The sequence below is a fragment of the Colletes gigas genome, unplaced genomic scaffold, assembly GCF_013123115.1.
Source record: "Colletes gigas isolate AHSC1104 unplaced genomic scaffold, ASM1312311v1 Colletes_gigas_Sc00035, whole genome shotgun sequence".
In the NCBI taxonomy this organism is placed as follows: Eukaryota; Metazoa; Arthropoda; class Insecta; order Hymenoptera; family Colletidae; genus Colletes; species Colletes gigas.
This window is the reverse complement of record NW_025106664.1, coordinates 610,775-634,539: the sequence shown is the minus strand read 5'-3', so window position 1 is coordinate 634,539 and position 23,765 is coordinate 610,775. Positions and strand designations below refer to the sequence as shown.

The window sequence follows — 23,765 nt, the reverse complement described above, 5'->3', positions numbered from 1 at the left end:
CATCGGGCAGCCGTAAAGCACATCTAATAGCCCAAATTGCTTCCATCTATCGTCGCTTAAGGAACACGGAATCTGGCTAAGATCGATGCAGTAATTTAAGCGTCCGCCATTTCGGTTTCTACGGAAGAGAACGCGAAAGAGAAAGGCCGATTCGGGGGGAAGAGGCGAGCAACCATCAGATAGCTTCGCCCCTAATGTCCTCCTCTGAGACGGGATCCTAGCACCCCCTTACATCCCCGTCTTGTTCGCCTATCCTGAGCGCAGGATCATGCGTTGTTCGCGTGGACCGACCGAGCGCTGGGCTTGCATTATCAGGGTCGATCTTTCGCCCCCGTGAAAATCCCGTGGAATTCGAACGGGGGAGTTTTAGGTTGACCACGTTCGATCCGGTTCTGGGCCAAAGCAATAGTCGTTCCAGCTGATTTACATTCCGTGGTACGGTCGAAAGGGGCTGGACCGGAAAATTTCGCGATTTCGCCTTTTTATCCTGGCGCGGTCCGGCCAATAGAGCCACCAAACAGCGAGTCTAACGGTCGTAAACGTAAAACGATCCCGCGTTCTACTTTGTTTTACACATCCTTTCGGGACTCGGGTACACGGCGAGTTCATGAATCGCGCGGGTGGATCGTTAGAGCGGGAACGTACCGTTTTCGTCGCGGCAGCGAAAACGGCACCGTTTAAAGGCATTAACGACGAGCCAGAGATCGCTCGGAATCAGAGCTGCACCGAATACGTTGTAATTTTCCACTTTCTATTCGATCCAAGCTAATTAATTTACTTCCAATTAATTACCGACAATTGCTCCCGCTCTAATTACGCGCGGTCGATTAGAATCTACGAAAGTTTACGGCCGAACGGGGCAATCTTAACGTCTTTGGTTTTGCATGTGATTTCTCCCTAATGATACCGCGCTGCCTCCACGGCCTGTACCCTGATCCGAACGCTTTGCTTTCCGATCGTGTCGAGCCCCGTTCAGGGATTTTCTATCGCCAACGATTCGGGTAAACGGTACACTTTGACGTTTATCAACGCGTTTCCCGCGTTACGCAACCAACCGACGCGTGTGCACTGTTCGAGAACGTTGACAAGGGGACCTTACAATCGTGGAAATTGCTATTGAAAAGATAGCAAGTGTAAATTATAGTATATACCTTGTGTCAAAATACCCCAATATGTTTCTTCGCAATGGGCCTTCGTTTTCGAGATATTCTTGTTTAAAGTTTGGCGCGTATGTAATAAGAGAATTATTGTTTGCTTTACAGAAGAAAATTTAGTTACGTAAGTCGGTAGAACGATTAGCTCTACTACTTTTGGTAATGGGTTCGGATCCCCGCCAAGTTACATTTCTTTTCTTTTTTTTATTATGTATATATGATATAAATATTAAAGCAAACAATCCACAAATTTTTAATACAAAAAACAGTAGGAAGTACAGTAATAAAATAGCATTGTATTTATATCACAATCATTATCAAGTAAATTCTGTATTTGAAATGTTTGAAGCGTCGATACTGATGATACGAATTATTAACATAGAAAAATATATGCGACATATGATGCTATTTCACTACTGTATGTCATATATATTTTTGCATTTCAAAATAATAAAAGACTTAACCAAATCTTGTTCTGCAAAATAAATTTTAAAAATATCTCAAAAACGAAGACTCGGCACATGCACTTAGGCTATAACTTGCACCTGCTATCGTTTAACACTAGATTTACAGAAGCCGTCAATTTGACGGATGTTTGATTCCATATTTAAAATTGCATAACGCGTAAATATTATTTTTTAACCACTTATGTTGAATTTGATTGATGCAACGGCATGAATACATATTCTAATTAAAAAAAAATCGTATTGTAAGGTAATCGTCAACATGAAAGGTATCAATGCCCGTAAATCTAGTGTTAAAAAACAATTTCCACGACTGTAAGGTTCCCTTGCGCGAGTAATTTAAATTACCGAGCTTAAACGGAGGATTTCAGAACATTCTATGTTTACCGAACGTAAAGTAACTTTCTAAAGTCAAAATCCGAGTGTCGTGGGCCCTGATGTAAGGTCAACTCGAGTGGTCGCCGCGCCAGAATTAAAATCGCCACGCGATCCCGAAAGTTTCGGCTCGATTTCGCTGAAATTCACGACGGACGGTCTCGTAGGGCCCCGACGCGGCCGTGAATCCCGCCGATTTGCGAAATAATCTTCACAGTTTCTGATTCCCATTAATTATAAACCGACTAATTAATAAACCGGCGTCTCGTTAACGCGAAGATTCGCTTCGACGGAAAGTGAGAGGAGCGTGGCTGTTAAAAATGCGCGATTCGACGGGGAACGGCGGAAAAAGAGAAGACGAAGATGGTATCTGTTTGCACGGAGGGCGGAATATATTTTGCAATATCAACGGGAACCGTGTTGCCCGTAAACTTTGACAAACAGAAACGAGCCTCGATTAATTCGTCGAGGGGAGAAACCGGCGCGCGGGTTTGGAAATCCGGGCAGAAAATGGCTGTCGTCGGGCGTTCGCTAGCGGATAATACTCTTCTCTGTGCGCGGGGCATCGATCAAATTAATCCGAACGCATGCAAAGCGACTTGTTTGCCCGCGTGATTTCGTTCGCCTCACGGTGGATCGCTGACGATCGGTCTCATTCACGATCCTTTGCCATCGGCGCTGATCCATCCTGCGCTATCGGACGGATATGCAAATGATCGAGAAATGATCGAAGGGTTTAATCTGATTAAATCGTCTCTGCCGATTCTGCCATGCTTCGTCCTGTTCGAAAACCTGTCCGTCATTTCGATAGCTTGTGTTCGTACGCGTCGTTAGTCTCTTCTCTATTTTCAAGTACGAGCATTAGGAAGCTCGTTGAATGTCGTGATAACTGAATTCAGGGACCGCGCGGATGTTCAAATTGAACCAGACTGGTCTGAAATTGGATTATTCGATAGCCTCTTTGGCATTCAGATGACTCAACATTAGTGGTCATCTTACATACAATGCTGTGAATGATTAGAAACTCAAAGTAACATTTACAGTTTTACTGGTATTTAAATAAAAACAGAATATCATATTTCTATATTATAGCAATAAACAGAAACAAGAAAAAAACACGTGGTATATATCTTGTTTAAAAGTTTGAGAAAAATAAGTTCTTTCAAACAGTGCTTTTTAAATTATCAATTAGTATAAACTCTGCATTAATTTCCATAGTTTTAGACATTTGTTATAATACTATCTCTCTCTATATGAGTACGAGGCAACTGAGTTAACCAAATATAAACTAACAGTTCAAGTTAAAAAATAATAACGGAAATTTCCTTCGATGCACAAGTTCTCACCATCAATAATTCTTGGAGGCATCGAGAAAGGAAACTATGGTAGGAAAAGTACTTGAGTTTATAATTATTCACGCCACTGTATGTTAACATGTGCATTGTATATATCGAGTGAATGCACCACGCAAATGGATCTAAAAAGTAGTCGGAGGATGAGGAGCGGAGGCGGCGGAGCTCCTGGACGATTTTCCACGAGTTTATCGAGGATCGTTTCGCTCGCATCGAAAGAGAGAGGCCCCTGGTAGCCCCAGAACATGAAGGCTGCTTTGTTGAACGATATCGGTAAGTGGAAATCAGTGGTTGGGTGGCGCCTCCGCCCCCTGCCCTTAAGGGCTCGACTCGTTCATGCTCCTGGAATCGCGTCTACGACGCCGGACTGGCAGCCGCTACCAGGAACTTGCTAACTTCATTAAAATATTGCCATCAACACCGAGGCCCATTGTCTTCGACCGAGACTCGCGCCTTAACCGGCCGATTAAACCTGCCCATCCTTCCTTGCCAGAGAACAGTGGCTGCATTTTCTTTGTACGCGCGCTACGACAGCCACGCATTCACTGGCATTTAATATACTCGAAGCAAAAAGTACTCAACTCGGTGGTGAAGAATTTTCAGCTCGCTGGTCGACCGTTGCGCCGATTCTTCCATATTAGAGCCCTGAAAAACCACATAATGTTTAAAATCGATAAAATTTTTGAGCCCCCGTGAAATTTTACTCAAATACAGCCTATGGCAAGTTGACAATACTGTCTTTGCTATTACTCTTCTCGAAGCTCGAAGAAGCCATCTTGTTATTACGATGTACATACATATGTCATATCGACGAAAATGGCGGCGAAAAAAAGGTTGCGAACGAAACGTTTCGAAAACGCCAAGGACCCAGCCGTACCGCCTAGAAAACGATCTACGGGAGGAATTCCTGTCGTTTTGCACGTACGAGGGGTCCGCCTTAATGGTAGCAACTCGAGCAAAACGGATGACAAAGAGTCTTTAACGATGTCCGCGGTACGCGACTGAGTGACGCAGGACACGAGCCTGCGGGGCTTCTTTTCCCCTTTAAAAGAAGAGAACGACGCGTGTTTCAGAGCAACACCGCGCACGGACCACTCACGTCGTACGAAGAAGCTGCTCGTTCGTGCGGTTTTTTGCGGCGGGTGTAATTGAGCCTGTCTCGTCGGGCTACCGTCTAAATGAATTACGAGGCGCCGTGGACGGCACGAGTACTCGTCGCCGCTGATGCTTCCTCGATTCTGCGTCTCTCATCGATATCAAGCAACTCGATACAATTCGATACTTCCGATCCCCTGTAAGGTTATTCAAGATTGCAGAATTTTTTAACATTTTCGGAAACATTTTCAAGACTCGAACCCGCTAAATGCATTTGTCCACTACAATAGTCGTCTACTTTATAGTTTCAGTGGCAATATTTGGTTTTTTATTTACTTGGAAAAATTATAAGGAAAATGTGTAAAATTGTCACTCACTGTACCGTTGCTAAGCGCTTCGGTGAAACAATTGCGAATCGCTGAATATTAATTAGTTGGGCTCTAGGTAGGGGGCAGCACAAAACAGATTTGTACAAAACAAAGCCATATTTTAAATACTCCAAATGCTACGTATCTGGTACACCATAAACAGAGTGCAAAATAGACCTTTTGTTTAATGAGACTTCGTGACACATAAACTGATATAACCTCGTAAAATATCAGTGGTTTTACAGCAATCTTTCAGAAATTATGGCCAATCAAACTATTGAAATTGGTAAAGTTACCATACGTAGAAAAATCTTTCTTCTCTTACATTATGTATAGAGTTGTTATTATTAACAATTTTATCTGATATTTTTGAAGAAACTATTTTAAATTCACAGCCATCAGCTCGATGTTGCTCTGCTTTATGTGTGAACACAGTTGCACATCGAGTAATATTCATTACAACGTAATATACATTAACTTGAGATTATATACGTCGGTCTATTTAATAAACTTAGTCCAAACTTTATTTTTATAATAAAAAAAATGCACAGCTATACGAACAAGTGCAGTACCATCTACGGCAGAACGCCCAAGTTTGTCGAGAAATAATTCGTTGTCTTCGACGCTAGATAGTGCGTCAAGTATGTTTGATTAAAAGATATTTTCGATTATTATTATTGAGTTGAAACCAGTTACTTCTCTCTACTCTGAGGTGGTTTGGATATAATTAAAATTTATGAATAATATATTTTTATATTAATGTTCCAAGTTTTCAATATAATTCTGCAGTCTTATAAAAATCAAACACTTGATTGAAACTGCACGTATGTACTAATCGTGTAACATTGTGGTTGTAACTCATTTGTTGCTCAATAACTGTTTTATTCGTAAGAATTAATAACAATTTAGTAATTTTATACTATCAAACATATAGGTATGTAACTATGTAATAAACATATACACAGTGGTCTGTGGACACATGCCTGTTTAATATAACCTATAATTATCTGTTACAATTTTTTCGTTGTTGCAGAATAAGAAGATTGTTGTAAAAATAGTAATACGTATTGAAAGGCAAAAATGTTGCGAAGACAAGCGCGGCTTCGTAGAGAATATCTCTATAGAAAATCAGTTCAAGATAAATTAAAAAGCATACAAGAAAAGAAAGAGAAACTGAAACGTAGTTTGGAAGAAAATGTACCAATACATCCAGATCTGAGAAAAGACGCGTTGCAGATACATAGAAAATTAGAATGGGAAGATGCGGGTCCAGAACTAGCTGTAAGCATAGGAACAGAGATGGGAGGAACTTTAGGCTCTCACGAAGATGACGAATATCGATGGGCTGGAGTAGAAGATCCAAAAATTGTGATTACAACGTCTCGTGATCCAAGTTCTAGATTGAAAATGTTTGCCAAGGAATTACGTTTAATATTTCCTAATTCTCAAAGAATGAATCGAGGAAACTATGAAATGAAACAACTTATACATGCCTGTCGTGCAAATGATGTTACAGATTTTATAATTGTTCATGAACACAGAGGTATACCTGATTCTCTTATCATTTGTCATCTGCCATACGGACCTACGGCATATTTCACAATGTCAGATGTTGTTATGAGGCACGATATACCCAATATTGGGACAATGTCAGAACAATATCCTCATCTCATTTTTCACAACTTCAAAACAAAGTTGGGTAATCGAGTTACGAGTATTTTAAAATACTTGTTCCCTGTACCAAAGGAAGATAGTAAAAGAATAATCACTTTTGCTAATCACGACGATTATGTATCTTTCCGACATCATACTTATAAGAAAATCAATGGGAAGGATATTGAATTAACAGAAGTTGGACCCAGATTTCAGTTGAAATTATATGAAATTAAATTAGGAACTTTAGATGCTGAAACAGCTGCGGATACTGAATGGGCTCTGAGGCCCTACATGAACACTACCCACAAGCGAAGGTTTTTATCTAACGAAGATGGATGGCAACAGGAAGATGATATTTAACTTTTCAATACTTAAATAATTCGAATAAATTTTATAACATTGTAAATAATAAATTTGTACACCAAATGTTGCAACCTTATCTATTTTGATCTGTAGACTAAATCGTCTATTTATAATTTTAACAAAAAAATAAACATAATCAATGCTAACAATATATATTAGTCATATTACTAAATTATCCATTTAATTCTATTGTATAAATAAGAAAATGTTCATCGAGATAGTGTTGATATTTTGAAATTTCGCGCGTTTCACAACGAATGCGTGTATAACATGCGCGATGATGTATTCTGGTTTTCTTCATGGCAGTTGTTTTTAAAAATGTCATACAAATAAAAGGAACAAGTTTAGCCAGGAAACGAAAGAGTTTGTTTGTGGAAAAAAAGTGGCGAAAATTTTACCAGATGTGCTTGTTCTGGGAAGAAAGAAAGAAGTTCACTGTTCCGTGATGCAAACCAATATTCGTAAGCCCGCGAAATCGGAGAAGACGCCACGGCGCAAGAAGCTCATCACGGAGCAACAGAGCGACGCTATGGATATGTTCGTAACACCGAAACGTCAGAAAAGTGACGGTGAGATTAGCATTTATTTAATAAGAAAAAATAATTAGTAGATCAGTTGCTTGTATTGCTCGTGTCCGCTTGCAGTATTCCGCATGATTTGTGCGCGTACGTAGTAAATTTGTCGATTTCCTTGGCAATATTTTAGTCTAAGCTGCGTTTTGGTTACTAGCGCTTTTGTTCGTAGCGGAAAATCGTCGAACTAACGATGTGTACAATCCATTCGTGGTTAGGATATTTGATATTTGATAAATTTGATTGAACGAACAAGTTCCTATGATAAGATGATAATGTAATTAAAAAAAATGTCATTCAATTAAATTGCATTCAAATTAATCACACTGTACGTCGTGTTTATTTCAAATTATTGTATATTAACATATTTGATGCATACAAGAAATTCTGTGTTTGCATTTGAACATGGAATTTTTTGTCTGACACATAATACGCGTCCACGAGATGTAATTGATTATCACATTCGATTATATGAAACGCTAGATTTATTTTGATGAATATGAGAACATGAATGAAGCGTAATGAACTACAAATTGATCTTGAATACCCCTTCAGTGTGAGAGTGGTAGTTAACCGTTACAAATTATTTTGGTCCCTTTCTCTTTCTTGGCAAGGTGCAGTCCGCTTTATCTTTCAGATCTAGAGGTCACGGGTATCTCCCGCAGTGGCCGTGTGAGAAAGAAATCTTCCAAACTCGTTGACTTTGAGTCACCAGATGATTTTACGGATAACAAATATAAACGCCAAAAAGCTCAGCAATTACAAACTCAACAATTGTTGGACAGATATGACACCCAACATATGTCACCCAGTCAGTCAATACAACATGGAAGCGGTGGACAGCAGAGGAAAAATTCTAGTTCTAGTTCTGGACAACAAAGAATCAAAACTGAGACATTGTCGGATAATGAAGGACAGTCGTCAGGATCAGAATCCGATGATCCCACTGGGCTAAATGAAGATGAGCGATATAGTATGGATTCTGGGAGCGACGATGATGTAGATCCTCTTATGATAGATGATAGAGAAGCAGGATTTAGAAAACTTGAACCACCTGGCCAAGAAACACCTTCTCAAGCTAATAGTTTATATATGCTTGAGAAATGTAAGAAAAAACTAATTATCAAAGATGGCAAGATAATAGGTAGAATGAAGGCACAACGAAAAGACAAAGGGGTATGTATAAATAAAAGTTACTAAGGGGATTATCTTATAATTCAGTAATATTTTCAGAAAACAAGATTTACTGCATACATGTTGTGGGCTAAAGAAATTAGGCAGGAACTACTAGAACAATGTCCTTATATGGGTATATAAGCTTCTCGTGTTTCTTCATATTATTGTTCAAATTAGCAAACAATGCTAATGTTATTCGTGAAATGTTGCTTTTTATAGATTTTGCAGCAATTTCTAAACGGTTAGGAGAACTGTGGGCTACAGTACCAAATCTGGAAAAATATAACTGGCGTAGACGCGCGAAACGCTTGGCAGCAAAGCCTCATTCTTTACCTCCAAGTAAAGATGAGCCTGTTTGGAAAATGCCGCCGCCCGCTTCGCGAAAAAAATTCATTAATAAAATTGGTGGGTTTGTTTGTTCTCAAGTATACATCATTTTTTACGAGTATGTCATTAAAGTTATGTGGTAGTTCGTTCATCCTAATTTGCTTCTTGTGCACGCGTATTAGTAAAAAATTGATCAGACAAAATATTGTTTTTATGCCTATAAATTATTTGGTAGATGTCTCATTCTCATTTGTTTTGTAATGCATGCATCTCGTTTAGAGGTAGGCGAAATCAAACAACCTAACGACAATAGAGCATTTTATGGTATTCTTTTATTTCTTGCATTGCAGGTAATGGAAAAGAGCAAAAACCTGCCACGTCAAAAAAAACTATTCAACTAGGTCTACCATCCGTTGTAGGAAATGTTCCGGTGTCGCCACCATCAAATCGGACCGGAAAAGATTTGGTTAACGAACCAATGATAGGCACGGGTATGTACAAAGTTGTCGGGACACAACCTATTGATGTAGCAGCCCATCTAAAACTTCTTGGTGAAAGTTTAACAATTATTGGTGAACGGTTGAAAGAACATGACGGGCAAATTGCCGTTTCGGGCAGTCTGTCGGTTCTGCTGGACTCTTTACTTTGTGCTCTGGGTCCCTTAATCTGCCTAACACAACAGGTGCCAGAAACTAATGGAGCTAAACATGAAACACTTTCGCAAATGCTCGACAATATTGCATATCTTATGCCAGGTTTGTAATATATGTACAAAATATTGACAAAGTACTCTGTAAGGAATACTGTATATATACCTATTGAATGGACACTGATATAGCCATTAAGTTATCAAACTGATAAGTAATAAAAATGAAACAAACGCCTTTCTTTGTTAAAGAGGAAGAATTCAGAGCATTAAGATCGAATCTTTGTTATATTTTATCTGCTTGTAAAAGTATAATATTTTATATAAATAATATGTTTGTACAAAAATTATAATAAATATTTAAATAGTTCCATTATAACTAACTGTACACGATGAATAAGTACAAACGCTTATTGGTCTGGTAAAATGGGGGGGCATGTACAGAATAGATTTTTGTCGCCGTATATATCGTCTATTCTTCCAACACTTGGCCAAATCTTATTACTTCCTTTCACGAATGACTACAATATAAATAAGAACACGGTTTGTTTGTTTATTTCTTCGTATTTAAGTGTATTTGAAATACTTACAGACGGGAATGCTGCTAATTCCCGTGAATATGGTCGGTCCCATGTACTCGATATTACTTGTTCTTGAGTGTGTGGTGCCATTTTTAAAGGATTCTTAACAGTGTCTAATTTTCCATTTTCAATATCACTAATTTCTTGCCTTATAGCTGCAAAATGAAACACAAACTTGTCAACTGTTGTTTAAAAAGTAACATCAGTGAGAAATAGTAATCTTACAAATAAAAGCGTCGCAAAATCTATCCAATTCTCCCTTGTCTTCGGATTCAGTTGGCTCGATCATTAACGTGCCTGCTACAGGCCAGCTCATTGTCGGTGCGTGAAAGCCATAATCCATCAATCTTTTCGCTATATCTGCAGCCTCAATATTTGCCGTTTTCTTAAAATCCCTTACATCCAAGATAAATTCATGGGCTACTAATTCCGTATTTCCTTTGTACAGGGTCTTATAAAATTTTTCTAATCTTTTACTCATATAATTGGCATTGAGAATAGCAACTTGTGTAGCCTTTCTTAATCCCTTAGGACCCATCATCTTAATATAAGCCCATGAAATTGGTAAAATAGCCGATGAACCGAAAGGAGCGGCCGACACTGTGCCAGATTGTTTTACATTATTATTGCCACTACCCGAGCAATTGATTATAGGATGAGTTGGAAGGAAAGGTGTAAGATGCCGTTTACTGTAAACGAAAAAGATTATTTTCATTGCCATAACACTAAAATGTCTGGCTAACGCTACTCACACTCCAATAGGCCCCATTCCAGGTCCCCCGCCTCCGTGAGGTATACAAAACGTTTTATGCAAGTTCAAGTGTGAAACGTCGCTGCCATAATCACCTGGGCGACACAATCCAACTTGAGCGTTCATATTAGCACCATCTAGATACACCTGACCTCCAGCCTGATGAACCATTGAACAAATATCACTAATCGTCTCTTCGAACACACCATTTGTCGATGGATACGTTATCATCAAACAAGACAATGTTTCTCGGTATTTGTTAATTATTTCCGTTAAATGTGCAATGTCCACGGAACCGTCCCTTTGTACCAGAATAGGCTTTACTTGCATTCCGGCCATCTGAGCAGAGGCTGGATTTGTACCGTGGGCAGAGATAGGAATCAAGCACACTCGTCGATGTTTATTTCCATTAGACTCATGGTAGCATTGTATGGCCCTTAAGCCAGCATATTCTCCTTGAGCTCCACTATTTGGTTGAAAACTTATGTTGTCATAACCAGTTATGGCACAAAGATCCTCCTCGAGTTCTGCAAATAACTGCTGGTATCCTTTGGCTTGCTCGATAGGAACGAAAGGATGAATATCCGTGAAACCTGGTAGACTACAAGGTATCATTTCTGTTGTGGAGTTCAGTTTCATTGTACAGGATCCCTGTTGGCATAGAGTTGCAAATATAATTTGCTGTTAATGGCTATTAATGTTAATATATACGAATAATTTACCAATGGTATCATACTATGCACAAGGGACACGTCTTTATTTTCCAAAGACTTCATATAACGAACTATTCTTGTTTCAGAACGATGACTATTAAATACGGGATGTTGCAAGAACGGTGTAGTGCGAACAAAATCTGACTTATTCAGATTTCTGTCCATAGAAAATTCGTTCTGGCATACATCTTCGACTGTTATGTTCGCGGAAAATATTTTGTAAATATCATTTACATCTTGTACTGTAGTGGTTTCGTCCAAAGATATACCAACCCCATCATCATAGTACCTGAAGAAATTATCACTCATCAAATAATTACAAAAACATTTAAATATTCAGCAATTAATTACCTGAAGTTTATCTTAAACGCAGTCGCATTTTCCTTTATATTTTTTATAGGCGCCTTAGGCAGTACTTTTATTGTATCAAAGAAGTACTCGTTTTCTATTTTATTCCCAACATTCTCCAAACCTTTTGCAAGAGTTAGAGTCAAGTTATGTACTCTATTTGATATGTTCTTTATTCCATTAGATCCATGGTACACTGCATACATTGCTGACATGTTTGCTAGCAATGCTTGAGCAGTACAAATATTGCTAGTAGCTTTGTCTCTTCTAATGTGCTGTTCGCGTGTTTGAAGGGCTAAACGGTACGCGTCCTGACCGTTCACATCTTTCGTAACACCAATCATTCTACCAGGCATCAAGCGCACCAAGTTTTGCCGACACGCAAAAAATCCAGCGTGAGGACCTCCGTATCCAAGCGGCACACCAAAGCGTTGACTAGTTCCGACACATATGTCAGCTCCAAATTCATTTGGAGGCCGAAGTATTGCTAAAGCGAGCAAATCGGTAGCTACACAAACAAGTGTCTGCAACGGAACAAATCAGCCTTACTTCGGTATTAATTTTATTTGTTTAAAAAATTTTAATCCTCGCATATACATACATCATCTGCGTGTGCCTTCTTTACAATATCTTGAAAGTCGTAAATAGATCCAATTGTATCTGGATATTGTACAAGTATTCCAGCGATATCCTTCGCGCTGGTGTCAATTTGAAAAACGTTACCAATTTCTAAAGTGAGACCCAAAGAAGTAGCGCGTGTAGCGATCACGCTAATCGTCTGAGGATGAACTTTATCGGAAACAAACAACTTTTTCCTTTTATTGCTTCTATAAGCGAGGGCTAGAGCTTCTGCTGCAGCTGTGCCTTCGTCCAAGAGAGATGCATTTGCTACTTCCATTCCTGTTAAATCACATATCATTGTTTGATAATTCAGTAGACCTTCAAGTCTACCCTGTGAAATCTCTGGCTGGTATGGTGTATATTGTGTTGTCCTACAACGAAATTAAAGTGGTCACTATAATGTCGTAAAATTTTTATTAAATTATGGTCTAATGCGAATTACCATCCTGGATTTTCAAATATATTTCTCAAGATGGTGTGAGGAACACAACAATTGTAGTATCCCATGCCAATATATGAACGCCATATATCGTTCTTTAAAGAAATGTTTGTGATCCTTTTCAATAATTCATACTCGGCTAAAACAAAGCTATTTGATGTAATTGGTAAAAAGAAAGTATAGATTAAAGTAACTTGACAATAAACAGTGTTATAGTCTTAGATTTCTACTTTACAAAATCACGTGAATACCAATCTAAACGCACGAGAATGACCCCTGACCCAAGATACGTATTACAAATAACAGAAGGTCATCTGATATATTTATACTATACGGAAAAAGGAACAATGTTTACAAAAGTAAAAGTTTATTTAAACACCCCCAACTACCAAGTGCGCGATTTATAAAAAAATTTACTGTGGAAAATAATTTTAATGATATTTTGAAGATGTTTTTATTTGAACATGTTTGATTCAGTATCAAAGGGTTATCGCTTCTCACGTGTTCGTTATCAAAAGTCTCGTGACTTTACACGTTTCTGCGTAAGATTCTTTCCTTTCAACTGTTTCAATACATTATTTCAAACATTCTTATTCATATTAACGTTTTATATAAACTTATTATAATTTTACTTACTAATTGGCTCTTCAATTTTTAATTCCTCCTTATAAAGAATTTTGGCTGGAATGGCTGCTTTTGTTAATTCATCCAAACTCTATAAAATTGTAATAACTGTACCAAATTTATAATACATTTTTTCTTTTAAATAAGTATAGAGTATTACGTTATAACCAATTGTTTTCAACATTTCTAATTGATCCTCTTCTCGCGGTCCAATGTGTCTAACTTGAAACTCATCTTTTTGTGGAAATAGTTTCTCAATACTTCCTGACCGTGTATTGCTTATTGTTAATCCACGTGCGTATTGAATCACACTATGTTTAATTAATAATCTTGAAGACTTCATCATTTCCAATATATGTAACATGATCAATTATAAATTCTAAATACTAAGTAACAATTATATGTATTTAACAAATTTAGATATAAATAGATTACACTCCTAATGTTTGAATTAAACACTTAATTACTTAGATCCTTGAAAACTAAATAGCATATTGGAGTAGAGGGAGATTTTATACCCCAAGACTTATCATCTGATGATGTCACACTGTTGATTACAGCTTGAACTTTTGTAACCCTGAATTGTAAAATATTTTAGACAATATTGAGAAACTACCTTCGCACGTGTTTCATTTTAATGAAAGTAAGAGGATATTGAATAAATTGTAAATGATACAAATATCATCAATCGATAAACAGTTTTCAAATGAAAATTAACGTGTAGAGTTCATAAAAATGTAATTTTATTTATAAAACTTAAATTAAACCAGCTAGAGACATATAAATATAATAAAACTATACATGGCTCAATACTTAAACTATATCATAAGGAAATTGATAAACAGTTTGTTAAGTAACAATCAATCGAATGTTTATTTCATATATTTATCTTTATTTTGTGTAAGAATTTTGGCAGAGGACTTTGCATCTAAGAAAAGCGATCCTACTTCCTTTATGTCTTCTTTTCTAACTATTGTTCTCTCGTTAACTTTTGCTGTTAATGCAGCAGGTGTTAAAAGTTGTACAACGTATCTGAGGGTTGTTTTTGTTCCTAATTCGCCAAGGGTAGCGAAAGCTTCGTCTTCGATTTGCAATCCTTCTGTCATAGCTCTTAATTTAACTATTTGTTCTATTTCTGCTCTAGAGTATGGAAGTGTTCGTATGATGAGTAACCTATCTAAAAGATCAAGAGGTATTCCATGAGGAGATACAATATCTTCTGTTCCCCTAATTACACAGCGTCCGCGATTTGTAGCAAAAATAACTATAGGGGCAATGGCACTTTCCAGTGCACGGTGAAGATAAGTGAATGTTTCTATGTCTAACATGTGCACCTCATCTATAAACAGAACCCCTGGTACTAGTTCTGCAATTCCTTGATCAATGTATTTATTTACTACTTTGTTTATTTCCTTGCGTAATTTATCTGCAACAAATAATTCATCAAATTGAACTATAAAAATTACTATTAATTGTGGGGATGGGCGGGTACCTAAAATGTCAGGTGTCCGAATCTCGGGTGAGGTTGAGTATTAATCGGGTCGGGGCCAGAACCGAGTTGGTCCCGACTCGATCCCAAATAAAATTCCTAACTCAACCCAAACTCAAAATCTAGAGTATTCATCCACCTAATTACCTGTAATTTCTGTTTTCTTAGGTTTCATTAATTGACCCATCATGGACATAATATCCTGGCCACCTTGCGGCTTGGCATTAGCAACATCTAAATCATGCAATGTTACATCCTGAATTACTTCTTTCTTCTTGTGCACATCACCCTTAGGTAAAGGGACATACTCCTCTGCTTCTAAATCAAACTCTGTAGCAAAATTATCACTTCTGCCTTGTCTTTTCACAGCGCCATTGTTTGCTTCGATGTAAATCACATCTCCTGTTTCTACCTTCTCTTTCTGCAGAGACTCATATATGGCAGGATCCAACTTTAACTGTTTTGTACCTTTAGCAGTTTTAAGCCCAATAACCACATGAGACACTGTTTTCCCATATCCACCAATTGGATTTTCTGTTTCAACTGGAGTCAATTCTGTCACTTCTCCTTCATATACTTCTTTAGTTTCTTTAATTCTCAGACCAATAGCTCGTCTGAAGTTCTCCATAAGGACTTCTGTCTTCTTTATCTCAGAACTATAGACTTCTGAGCCCACCATAGGGCAGAATGGTACTTTGTTGCCTAACTCTTGAGCAATGGCAAGCGCAATTGCTGTTTTCCCTGTACCGGGTGGACCAGCTAATAATACTGCTCGGCCAGCCATCTTCTTAGATTTTATCATATCAACCACTATCCCAGCAGCCTAAAACGTTTTTTGTATTATTATTTAATTCATCATTTATATTGTGTTTATTATGTATAAAAGATTCTAACCTCGCGAGCCATTTCTTGACCGACGAGGCCTGCCGCAGTCTGTATTGCTATCCCATTTTCATCAAGACCTAAACCTTTTATATGCGTATGAGCTGAAATTCTTTGAGTTTTGGCAGTACTTTTTACTTCTTCGATCTTCATTCTTTTAAATTTTAATGAGTGAATAAATATTCAGTACTTACTAAATCACGAACACGATGTCATATAGATACAGTGTAACCATTGATACAACATACACCCCCACCACTGCTACCTGGTTACCATGGAAATATTGTTTACCACGCAATCGAAATTCTATTCAAAAGCTCTTCGAAACTTATTTTCCTTTCACCGATTAACGTAAATAACAATTGCCAGCGAATATAAAAATATTTTGTAAATGTAATGAGAATAACGTAATTAAGACATCGATAGAAAATGTTTTATAAAATATGTACCAAACAAAAGATCGATAATAATTTTGCGAAAAAGGATCATTGTTAGCCCTATGAAGTTCACGGGTATTTTGATACATTTTTTCTACGACAGATGTCTCATATATTTATCGTTTTGTGGTGCCCGCCAAAACAGCGATTAGGGTGTCATCTATGAAAGCTCGCTGAAGTTGAAGATTTGCTAGAAGAAGATTCCATATATATTTCATTTGTTATTTTGAAAAATAAAGAATTCATTCATTCTGTCTTTAGTTCCTTGTGAACAAACATGTAAACTTATTTGTTAATAAAATATTTAATTAACATATTAGTTTAATTTGGCGTAGAGTATGCCATAGTTTTCCCGGAAGTCCTTGACCAATAGTCAGTTTCTATATAAGTAGATTTTATCATTTACAATGTTAGGGTCCGATACATTCTGGGATATAATTTAGAGAGCCTAAATTCTCTTCAGAATTTAGCCCTTTGAATGTTGTTAAGCAAAGTCTCTCTATAGCCCTAAATGTGATTGGTTGACCCGTCTTTTGCAATCAAATTTTTCGTACGAAACTATACTTTATGCAGTAACCCTTACCTACCACCATTCTTCTTTCTCTTCATAAAATCTAATAATATAATCTCTGATGAGCCGGCTTCCTCTGATTGAAAATGAGAAATTGTATTCGCAAAAATGTAGTTTTCTTTATTTTATTTATACGCAGCGTACATAGGGATAAGAGAGTCTCACGACTGCGCGACATGTGGATACACAGCTTTACAATGTCAAGCATGGCAATAAATAAATATTCGCTTTATTAAATTTTCTTCATTTATATTTAGCTCTTTTGATCATTAATTTAGATATGTTTTGCAAAGGATACATCATCGTATTTCTAAATTATAACCTATACCATTACTTCCGTTGCGATTATCATAAAAACGATCGAAGGCGCCAAAGTGCGAAGCGTGAAGCGTTACTGGTACACACTACACGGAGTGTATGCGGTAATATTAGCATTCGGTGCCCGCTAAATTTTAGAGCGGCATTGTAATGTGATTTAAAAGTTGAATTGACATAGTGATCATTTAAAAATATAGTGGAATATGGAAGAATTTCCATTAGGTTACCGAGAAGTTGTACCGGATCAGACAGTATCGGAAAAATGGAATGTAATCACGTTAAACACAGGTGAGTGATCATAACCTTTTTGTGTTAGCTGTATAAATGAAAATGTTCAAGAACTGTGTAAAGTAAAAGTTTTTTATTGGTTTTGCAACAATCAACGTTTTTTGCTTTTAAGGATGTATATTATTTAAAGTGCAAATTGTTAAATTTTCGTAAAAATGTTTCTAACCTTACTTTGTATAAATTCTAACGATTTATACTCTGTGATTCAATATATCGTTGCTTTGTAGGAGGAAGTCAAAGTACATTAGAGGATATAAAAGTGCCAGAAAGAACTGGTGGATATTCCTATAAGGATTGCTCAAAATTTTTTACTCGCAATCGTTTTATTTATTGGCGCATTTCACACAATCTACTTGAATTAGTTGAACACAGTTTAGATATTAATTTGGCTAATTGTAGAGTAACATACAAATTTACTGATGCACCAATTTTGGATGGTATTTCAATACACGAAACAGCTAATACAGTTATTATATTAATAGTAACTGTTTCTAGTGTTCATAAACTAACGTTTCCTCATCCTGAAAGAATTTATAAAAATGTAAGTAACTTTTGAAAATATCAAATAAGTATATGCAAAGCTTGTGGTTATTATACAATGAACTTATATGTTTCAAAGGAACATTCGCTAAGTACATACAAGGATCTGGGTGTACAATCAATATTCAATGATGCATCTGCACCAAATGTGAATAAAACAAAAGAGGAACCTCATATGTTTCATGTAATTACAAATGCAGGAACTACAAGTAAGTAAATAATATTTTAAATGTAACATTTGTGATAGTCAAATTATTTGTATTTTTACACAGATTCTCCAGTGCCTCATGCAGCTGCATCATGGTTTATACCACCCCAAGAAGCATTATTTGCTCTTGCTTATAATTCGGGAACTATACTTCTCTTGAGATTAGATATTAAGACTGGTCTAGTACATACTATCGAATTAAAGCAAGATTCAATTGTGCCAAGATTTCTCAGTGGCATAGCAACTGCTTTTAGAGGTCGTAATTCTGAAGCTCATGTGGCTATGTCCTTAGTAATACATAATTGCGGAAGTGATACGTATTTGTTCGCTTTGTGTCGCGAGGGTAATATTCGTATGTGGTCCTGTAATAAAACTCAATGCATAGCTGTGACTGATGCAGCGATTGATAATCGTATTGCATCTCAGGGTGCACAGGGTCATATGATGAGAAAAGCATTAGGTCCTGATAATGTATTATATTTGGGGATATATTTAAAATTTAGTACTAGGTGCGAATTTTGTATTTTAAAACCAGTTCAAAATAATGGCATATTTAAATTCGAGAGATTATATACAAGATTTGCACAAGATGTAAGTATCTTTCATATCCGTTAATATTATATTACTGGTATGCATTAGTTCGTAAAAAATTTTTAACGACACTTGCAGCAACATTTAGTCGACTTTTCTTTCACAACTACTCGATTGTGGGCTGTATGGAGAACTACTGATATGGATACCGTTGAAGTAACACACGCACAAATATCCTTAAGTGGTGCACGCGTTAATTCTGAATGGGAAACAACGATTCTAGAGCAAACACCAGACAGAGACAACATTCTCAGTGATCTCGACATTAACCCTAGACGTACATATATTAATTACATTTTTCATCCTGGGCAATTTTCGTTGGCCGATATCACAAAGGCATTGAATATCTATAGGAGGCCCAAAAAATTTGTCAGGAAGACTTACAAGAAGAACTTTACTGGTCAAAGGAGCATAAAAAACAAAATTTTTTCTGCCGATGAATTAAAAACACGTATATGTATTGAAGTGGAAGCTATGATACAAGCTGAAGTTACGGATTATGAGCTTATGGATGAAGATTACTTGAAAATTGCCAATCGCTGTTGGTCTAAATTTTATTCCTGTGTCATACAGTATCATGCCAATAGCACCAGACCTGTAGGACTCTTATTACTACCAAGCGTTTACGGAGTGATTCTACTTAAAAAATCTTCATTCTCGCTTTTAAGACCAATGGAAGCTTTAGAATATTTGATGTTCTGCAATGAAAAATCGTATGTGTCTCGGTTCAAAACTACACCCGTTTTATCACAAGACGAAGATATATGTCAAGACCTCATTACGCTGATGTCGGTATTAGTATTGTTAGAAGAACAATTGTCCGAGGAAACTAAAATGGTGATAAAAAAAGAATTATATCATTTAAAAAGTCCAGACACCATTATTGATGAATTATTGTCGAAATTGATGCTAGAGTCAGAAGAACCTATTAGTAATTTTATTACGCATCATCCAAGTTGCCACAGATTGTCAAATATTAGAGATATATCCAGTGCCATAGCAATGTTGTTGGAAGCATTAACGTATGATCTTGGCCAACCAAATAAGTTACAGCTCAATGAAGATCATGATGCTTCAAAAATGTTACTTAACATAAATCACTTTTTTGGTAGTCAATTGGGAATCTCGGCAATATCGAAGAGTGTTGCCCAAATAACGCAGTTGAGATTTTCAATCTGTAGAAATCTTTTAATTTTACAACAAATGATACTCTTACGACCAGAGTTGTTTGATTCGCGGTCATTACATTCCATAAAATCATCATTAGCACCCAGAACAGTAGTATTAACGCAAGCTTATTATGTTGTAACATGGATATGCGAGTCCACGGCACTACCAACACTTGCGCAATCGTTGCTGTAAGACAACTTTTCTTTCTTATGCGTGTGTACACTTAACAGGTTGAATTTATTACAAATATTTTTAGAGACTCCAGTATTCGATGTCTAACGTTGTTGAAACTCGTTGATTCGAGAACAAACGTGGGATTCAGGCACCATCGATCATTGTCGTTGTTAGAATTATTTATACAAAGTAACGGTGCGAAACATGCTCACAATTTGATGGTTCATACAAATTTGGATGCAACTACTCTGATACCGTGGCATTTCGGTATGCTAACACATGTTACCCTCATCGCACAACTTATGTATCCTTTCTTAAAAACATTTGCCAGTTTACACAGTTTTTGAACACAAGATGTTTTTACGTTTCCTTAATAAAAATCAAACAGATGGCCAAGATCTGGAAACTTTATTTTCCCCAAATGGTTATTATCTAGTTGCCAATTCTTAGTCGTTCAAGAATATGTGAGACTTTTGAACACATGGTGCGAATGGAACAGCGCGTCAAGGAAGTTTATATTGGCAGTTGCGTTGCTTGAAATGGGAGAAGCGCAAAAAGCTTGTGATCATTTCCTACGAGCTTCTGGGGGAATTTTGACTGATCCATTTCTAATTGACACCTTACTCAAGTCTAACGAACCATTGGATAGTAATCCGTTAATTCAATACTATCTAAAAGTCATCAAACTGTTTGAGGAATATAATGCTGCTGATTGTATTATAGAACTCGCTGAAACAGCTATATTAATGGCTGACAAAAACGATCCTAATTTACCAACACTCCATTCTATAGTGTTTACACAATATTTGAACCTGGGTCACCACACCAAGGCTTACAACTGTCTAAATTCGAACCCAGATACTGCACGTAGAGTGGATTGTTTAAGACAATTAGTAGTAACTTTATTCGAGAGAAAAAAGTTGATAGATTTAATTTCATTTCCATATGTGGATATGTACGAAGATCTTGAAAGAATAGTAGAGGGTAGAGCCCGGAGCATGGATCTCATGGAAAATAATTATTATAATTTTTTGTACAGTTTTCACATAAATAAAGGAAACATGCGTAAAGGTAGTGCTTTAATCTATTATAAATTTAATAGTTAAAAATTATTTGTACAACAATTTACTTGATTATTTCTTTTAGCTGCTTCTGTAATGTATGAACAAGCTATGCGTTTAAGCCAGGAATCGCAATCTGTTCCTATTGTATCAAGGCAAGCTCACTGTTTATTAGCGTGCATTAATGCATTGCACCTTGTATCAGATAAATATAGATGGATTGTTAGACCTGTTATCGATGAAAATTATCCAGAGGAACTAAAGTATCAAGGCCCACAAACAAGAAGTGGCACTTGCAAAATAAAGAAGCAGGTCGAAGTTCTTGAATTAAGCGACATAAAGAAGGAATATTATGTAGTAGACGCCAGATTGAAAATATCGAAAATAAATTCAGAATTACACATCGTCGCGCACGCTGGTCCCTCAGAACTGATCATTATTTTGTCGACTATTGGTTTATACACGACAGCATTACATCTCTGTGATCAATTTAAAATCAATAAAAGTTCTGTACTTGAAAGTCTGACCTCGCAGTGTATACGATTATGTCGGAGGGAAGATTCAAATGCTTGGGACTGGCTTATTCAAAATGACATATTTGACATTGGCTTATCTAATACAAATATTACAAATACTGCTTGGACATTATTGGAGCATTTAACGTTAAAACACGAAAAAGACGGGTCTAGTGAATTGCATAAAGCGGTTTCCAAAAAGTTACTTCAAGAAGGAGCATTTATACCTCAATGGTTATTAATGTCGTATAAGGTAAATAATTTGAAAACTGATAATCGTATTTATATTTTAAAGCAATTTCTTATACGTTGCAGAAACGAAATGCTGCGGAGCTTCTCCGTCTCATGTTAAACACCGGTAGAATATTAGAAGCTGGCAATTTAGCAGTTGAATACATTAATGCAGTTTTAGGCACTGGTAAAGAACATTTTGGACTTGAAACATATTTGACATCCGTAGCTCCAGCAGTTTGGTTACCATTCAATACATTAGAAGTACTTTTGTATGAATTGAAAGAAACTAGTACTAGCACAAACAATAAAATTTTTTCTGAGGTAACATATCAATTTTCTGCTCTTCTAGAATACTGTTCTATGTTGTATAGCATAAATATGTTAATAGAGAAGTTAATATTGATTTCAGGGTTACCAAAAGTTGCAAGAAGCATTAAATGCCTATGAACAGAAAGTAATAAGGGTATCAGAGGATATGATTAAAATAAAATTAAATAACAAGAAACGCTAGCAGTAAGTGATGCTGTTGTATTAATAAACATTATATTAAAGTTATACATTTGACACAAAAATATTTTCTTTTATCACTATAAAAAAGAAGTATATATGTTATAAGAACATTTAATACGTATGTACATATGTGTTCTTATATCAGTGATAATAGAAAAGATAAAATGATGCATTGTGTCCGTGATAATGACATTAGAATGTATCAAGCATAAATTGGTTCATAATAGATTGATAACAATGCCGCAAATATAAGAATAATACCAAAAATTAACATGACAATCGCCACGACCATTTGTGGACATCTTTTGAACAAAACCTGAAATTATTATGAATTTAAATTTATATCCCAAAAAAAATATTCTATAACGAATATGTGATAATAATATTGCAATTGTGAATTTGCGAGAAATTACCATTAAAACAAGTACCAGGACAAGTATGAAAATTGTTCCAACGGGTAGAAAAAAAGATGCTGTCCAATAATGTCTCTGTATTTCGGGATCTAAAGATGATTACAACACGTGATAACAAAACAAATAATTTAGAAGCAAACTTTGTAAACTATGCAATTACAGTATAAAATCGAATACGCTAATGAGTTTTACTATACTTCATAGGCGGATACAAGAGTTCTTCTTATAACGAATTAATCGATTATAATTACAGAATCAAGAAGGCTTCATGTATCTACAAATTGTAGTCTACCTACGAACCAGTTTCCCACAGTGTACATATTTATCATAATAATCTAAATTCGCTATTGTTGCGTGCTCAAAATTTTTGATACAAATTCAACAAGAAAAGTAGATTTGATTTTATACAATTGTTATCTAATAGAAATGTTTTGAACATACAATAAAAAGAAAACTGTTATTTATAATATGATTTATAAGTGCCAACAGCAATAAGTTCTGTCTTGCACATTTCAGATTTATTTAGAACATATTTAGGTACAAAGGATTATCAGCTATGCGTCATAAATTGATTAAAAAATTAACTTTAACTCAATTTAATTGAATTCTTGTTCTACTATTTGTATATTTATAATATTAATTATTTGTACCTTACCCCCTACTGTCTAACAATGTCTATGACGTTCATGTTCATTTTCCATTTTAATTTGTTGCCATGTTCCATAGTTTTAATAAGTTA

General features: G+C 36.2%; 5 protein-coding genes across 11 annotated transcripts; 3 read left to right on the top strand and 2 right to left on the bottom strand.

Moving 5' to 3' along the window:
• Nucleotides 1-5,468: 5,468 nt before the first annotated feature.
• On the top strand, nucleotides 5,469-6,890 carry LOC122402371 (U3 small nucleolar ribonucleoprotein protein IMP4). Of its 3 annotated transcripts, none has more exons than XM_043405094.1 (2): nucleotides 5,469-5,520; nucleotides 5,842-6,890. In XM_043405094.1, exon 2 carries the CDS (start codon nucleotides 5,889-5,891, stop codon nucleotides 6,822-6,824), a length of 936 nt encoding a protein of 311 aa, XP_043261029.1. In that variant the 5' UTR covers nucleotides 5,469-5,520; nucleotides 5,842-5,888; the 3' UTR covers nucleotides 6,825-6,890. The 3 variants fall into 3 exon arrangements, with proteins under 3 accessions (XP_043261029.1, XP_043261030.1, XP_043261028.1); XM_043405095.1 differs by lacking the exon at nucleotides 5,469-5,520 and adding an exon at nucleotides 5,526-5,632; XM_043405093.1 differs by lacking the exon at nucleotides 5,469-5,520 and adding an exon at nucleotides 5,535-5,742.
• A 248-nt stretch (nucleotides 6,891-7,138) lies between these two features.
• On the top strand, nucleotides 7,139-9,811 carry LOC122402406 (HMG box-containing protein 4). 3 transcript variants are annotated; one of them, XM_043405164.1, is made up of 5 exons: nucleotides 7,139-7,396; nucleotides 8,043-8,575; nucleotides 8,633-8,708; nucleotides 8,795-8,980; nucleotides 9,253-9,811. In XM_043405164.1, the coding sequence occupies exons 1-5, from the start codon at nucleotides 7,273-7,275 to the stop codon at nucleotides 9,663-9,665; spliced, it is 1,332 nt and encodes a 443-aa protein (XP_043261099.1). In that variant the 5' UTR covers nucleotides 7,139-7,272; the 3' UTR covers nucleotides 9,666-9,811. The 3 variants fall into 3 exon arrangements, with proteins under 3 accessions (XP_043261099.1, XP_043261098.1, XP_043261100.1); XM_043405163.1 differs by having other exon boundaries at nucleotides 8,037-8,575; XM_043405165.1 differs by having other exon boundaries at nucleotides 7,358-7,492.
• Nucleotides 9,812-9,836: 25 nt separating this feature from the next.
• LOC122402405 (glycine dehydrogenase (decarboxylating), mitochondrial) lies at nucleotides 9,837-14,092 on the bottom strand. Of its 2 annotated transcripts, none has more exons than XM_043405162.1 (10): nucleotides 13,786-14,092; nucleotides 13,638-13,733; nucleotides 13,005-13,140; nucleotides 12,543-12,933; nucleotides 11,945-12,465; nucleotides 11,603-11,882; nucleotides 10,882-11,531; nucleotides 10,355-10,818; nucleotides 10,139-10,284; nucleotides 9,837-10,069 (listed from the first exon to the last, which is right to left on the bottom strand). In XM_043405162.1, exons 3-10 carry the CDS (start codon nucleotides 13,067-13,069, stop codon nucleotides 9,959-9,961), a joined length of 2,628 nt encoding a protein of 875 aa, XP_043261097.1. In that variant the 5' UTR covers nucleotides 13,070-13,140; nucleotides 13,638-13,733; nucleotides 13,786-14,092; the 3' UTR covers nucleotides 9,837-9,958. The 2 variants fall into 2 exon arrangements, with proteins under 2 accessions (XP_043261097.1, XP_043261096.1); XM_043405161.1 differs by having other exon boundaries at nucleotides 13,638-13,716.
• A 254-nt stretch (nucleotides 14,093-14,346) lies between these two features.
• LOC122402353 (ruvB-like helicase 1) lies at nucleotides 14,347-17,080 on the bottom strand. 2 transcript variants are annotated; one of them, XM_043405068.1, is made up of 4 exons: nucleotides 17,011-17,080; nucleotides 16,009-16,185; nucleotides 15,262-15,937; nucleotides 14,347-15,051 (listed from the first exon to the last, which is right to left on the bottom strand). In XM_043405068.1, the coding sequence occupies exons 2-4, from the start codon at nucleotides 16,147-16,149 to the stop codon at nucleotides 14,498-14,500; spliced, it is 1,371 nt and encodes a 456-aa protein (XP_043261003.1). In that variant the 5' UTR covers nucleotides 16,150-16,185; nucleotides 17,011-17,080; the 3' UTR covers nucleotides 14,347-14,497. The 2 variants fall into 2 exon arrangements, with proteins under 2 accessions (XP_043261003.1, XP_043261001.1); XM_043405066.1 differs by lacking the exon at nucleotides 17,011-17,080 and having other exon boundaries at nucleotides 16,009-16,193.
• A 352-nt stretch (nucleotides 17,081-17,432) lies between these two features.
• On the top strand, nucleotides 17,433-23,063 carry LOC122402399 (nuclear pore complex protein Nup160 homolog). The gene is made up of 10 exons (XM_043405151.1): nucleotides 17,433-17,610; nucleotides 17,838-18,151; nucleotides 18,230-18,359; nucleotides 18,423-18,949; nucleotides 19,028-20,307; nucleotides 20,376-20,597; nucleotides 20,682-21,364; nucleotides 21,440-22,122; nucleotides 22,185-22,424; nucleotides 22,513-23,063. The coding sequence occupies exons 1-10, from the start codon at nucleotides 17,526-17,528 to the stop codon at nucleotides 22,612-22,614; spliced, it is 4,266 nt and encodes a 1,421-aa protein (XP_043261086.1). The 5' UTR covers nucleotides 17,433-17,525; the 3' UTR covers nucleotides 22,615-23,063.
• The last annotated feature ends 702 nt before the right edge of the window (nucleotides 23,064-23,765 follow it).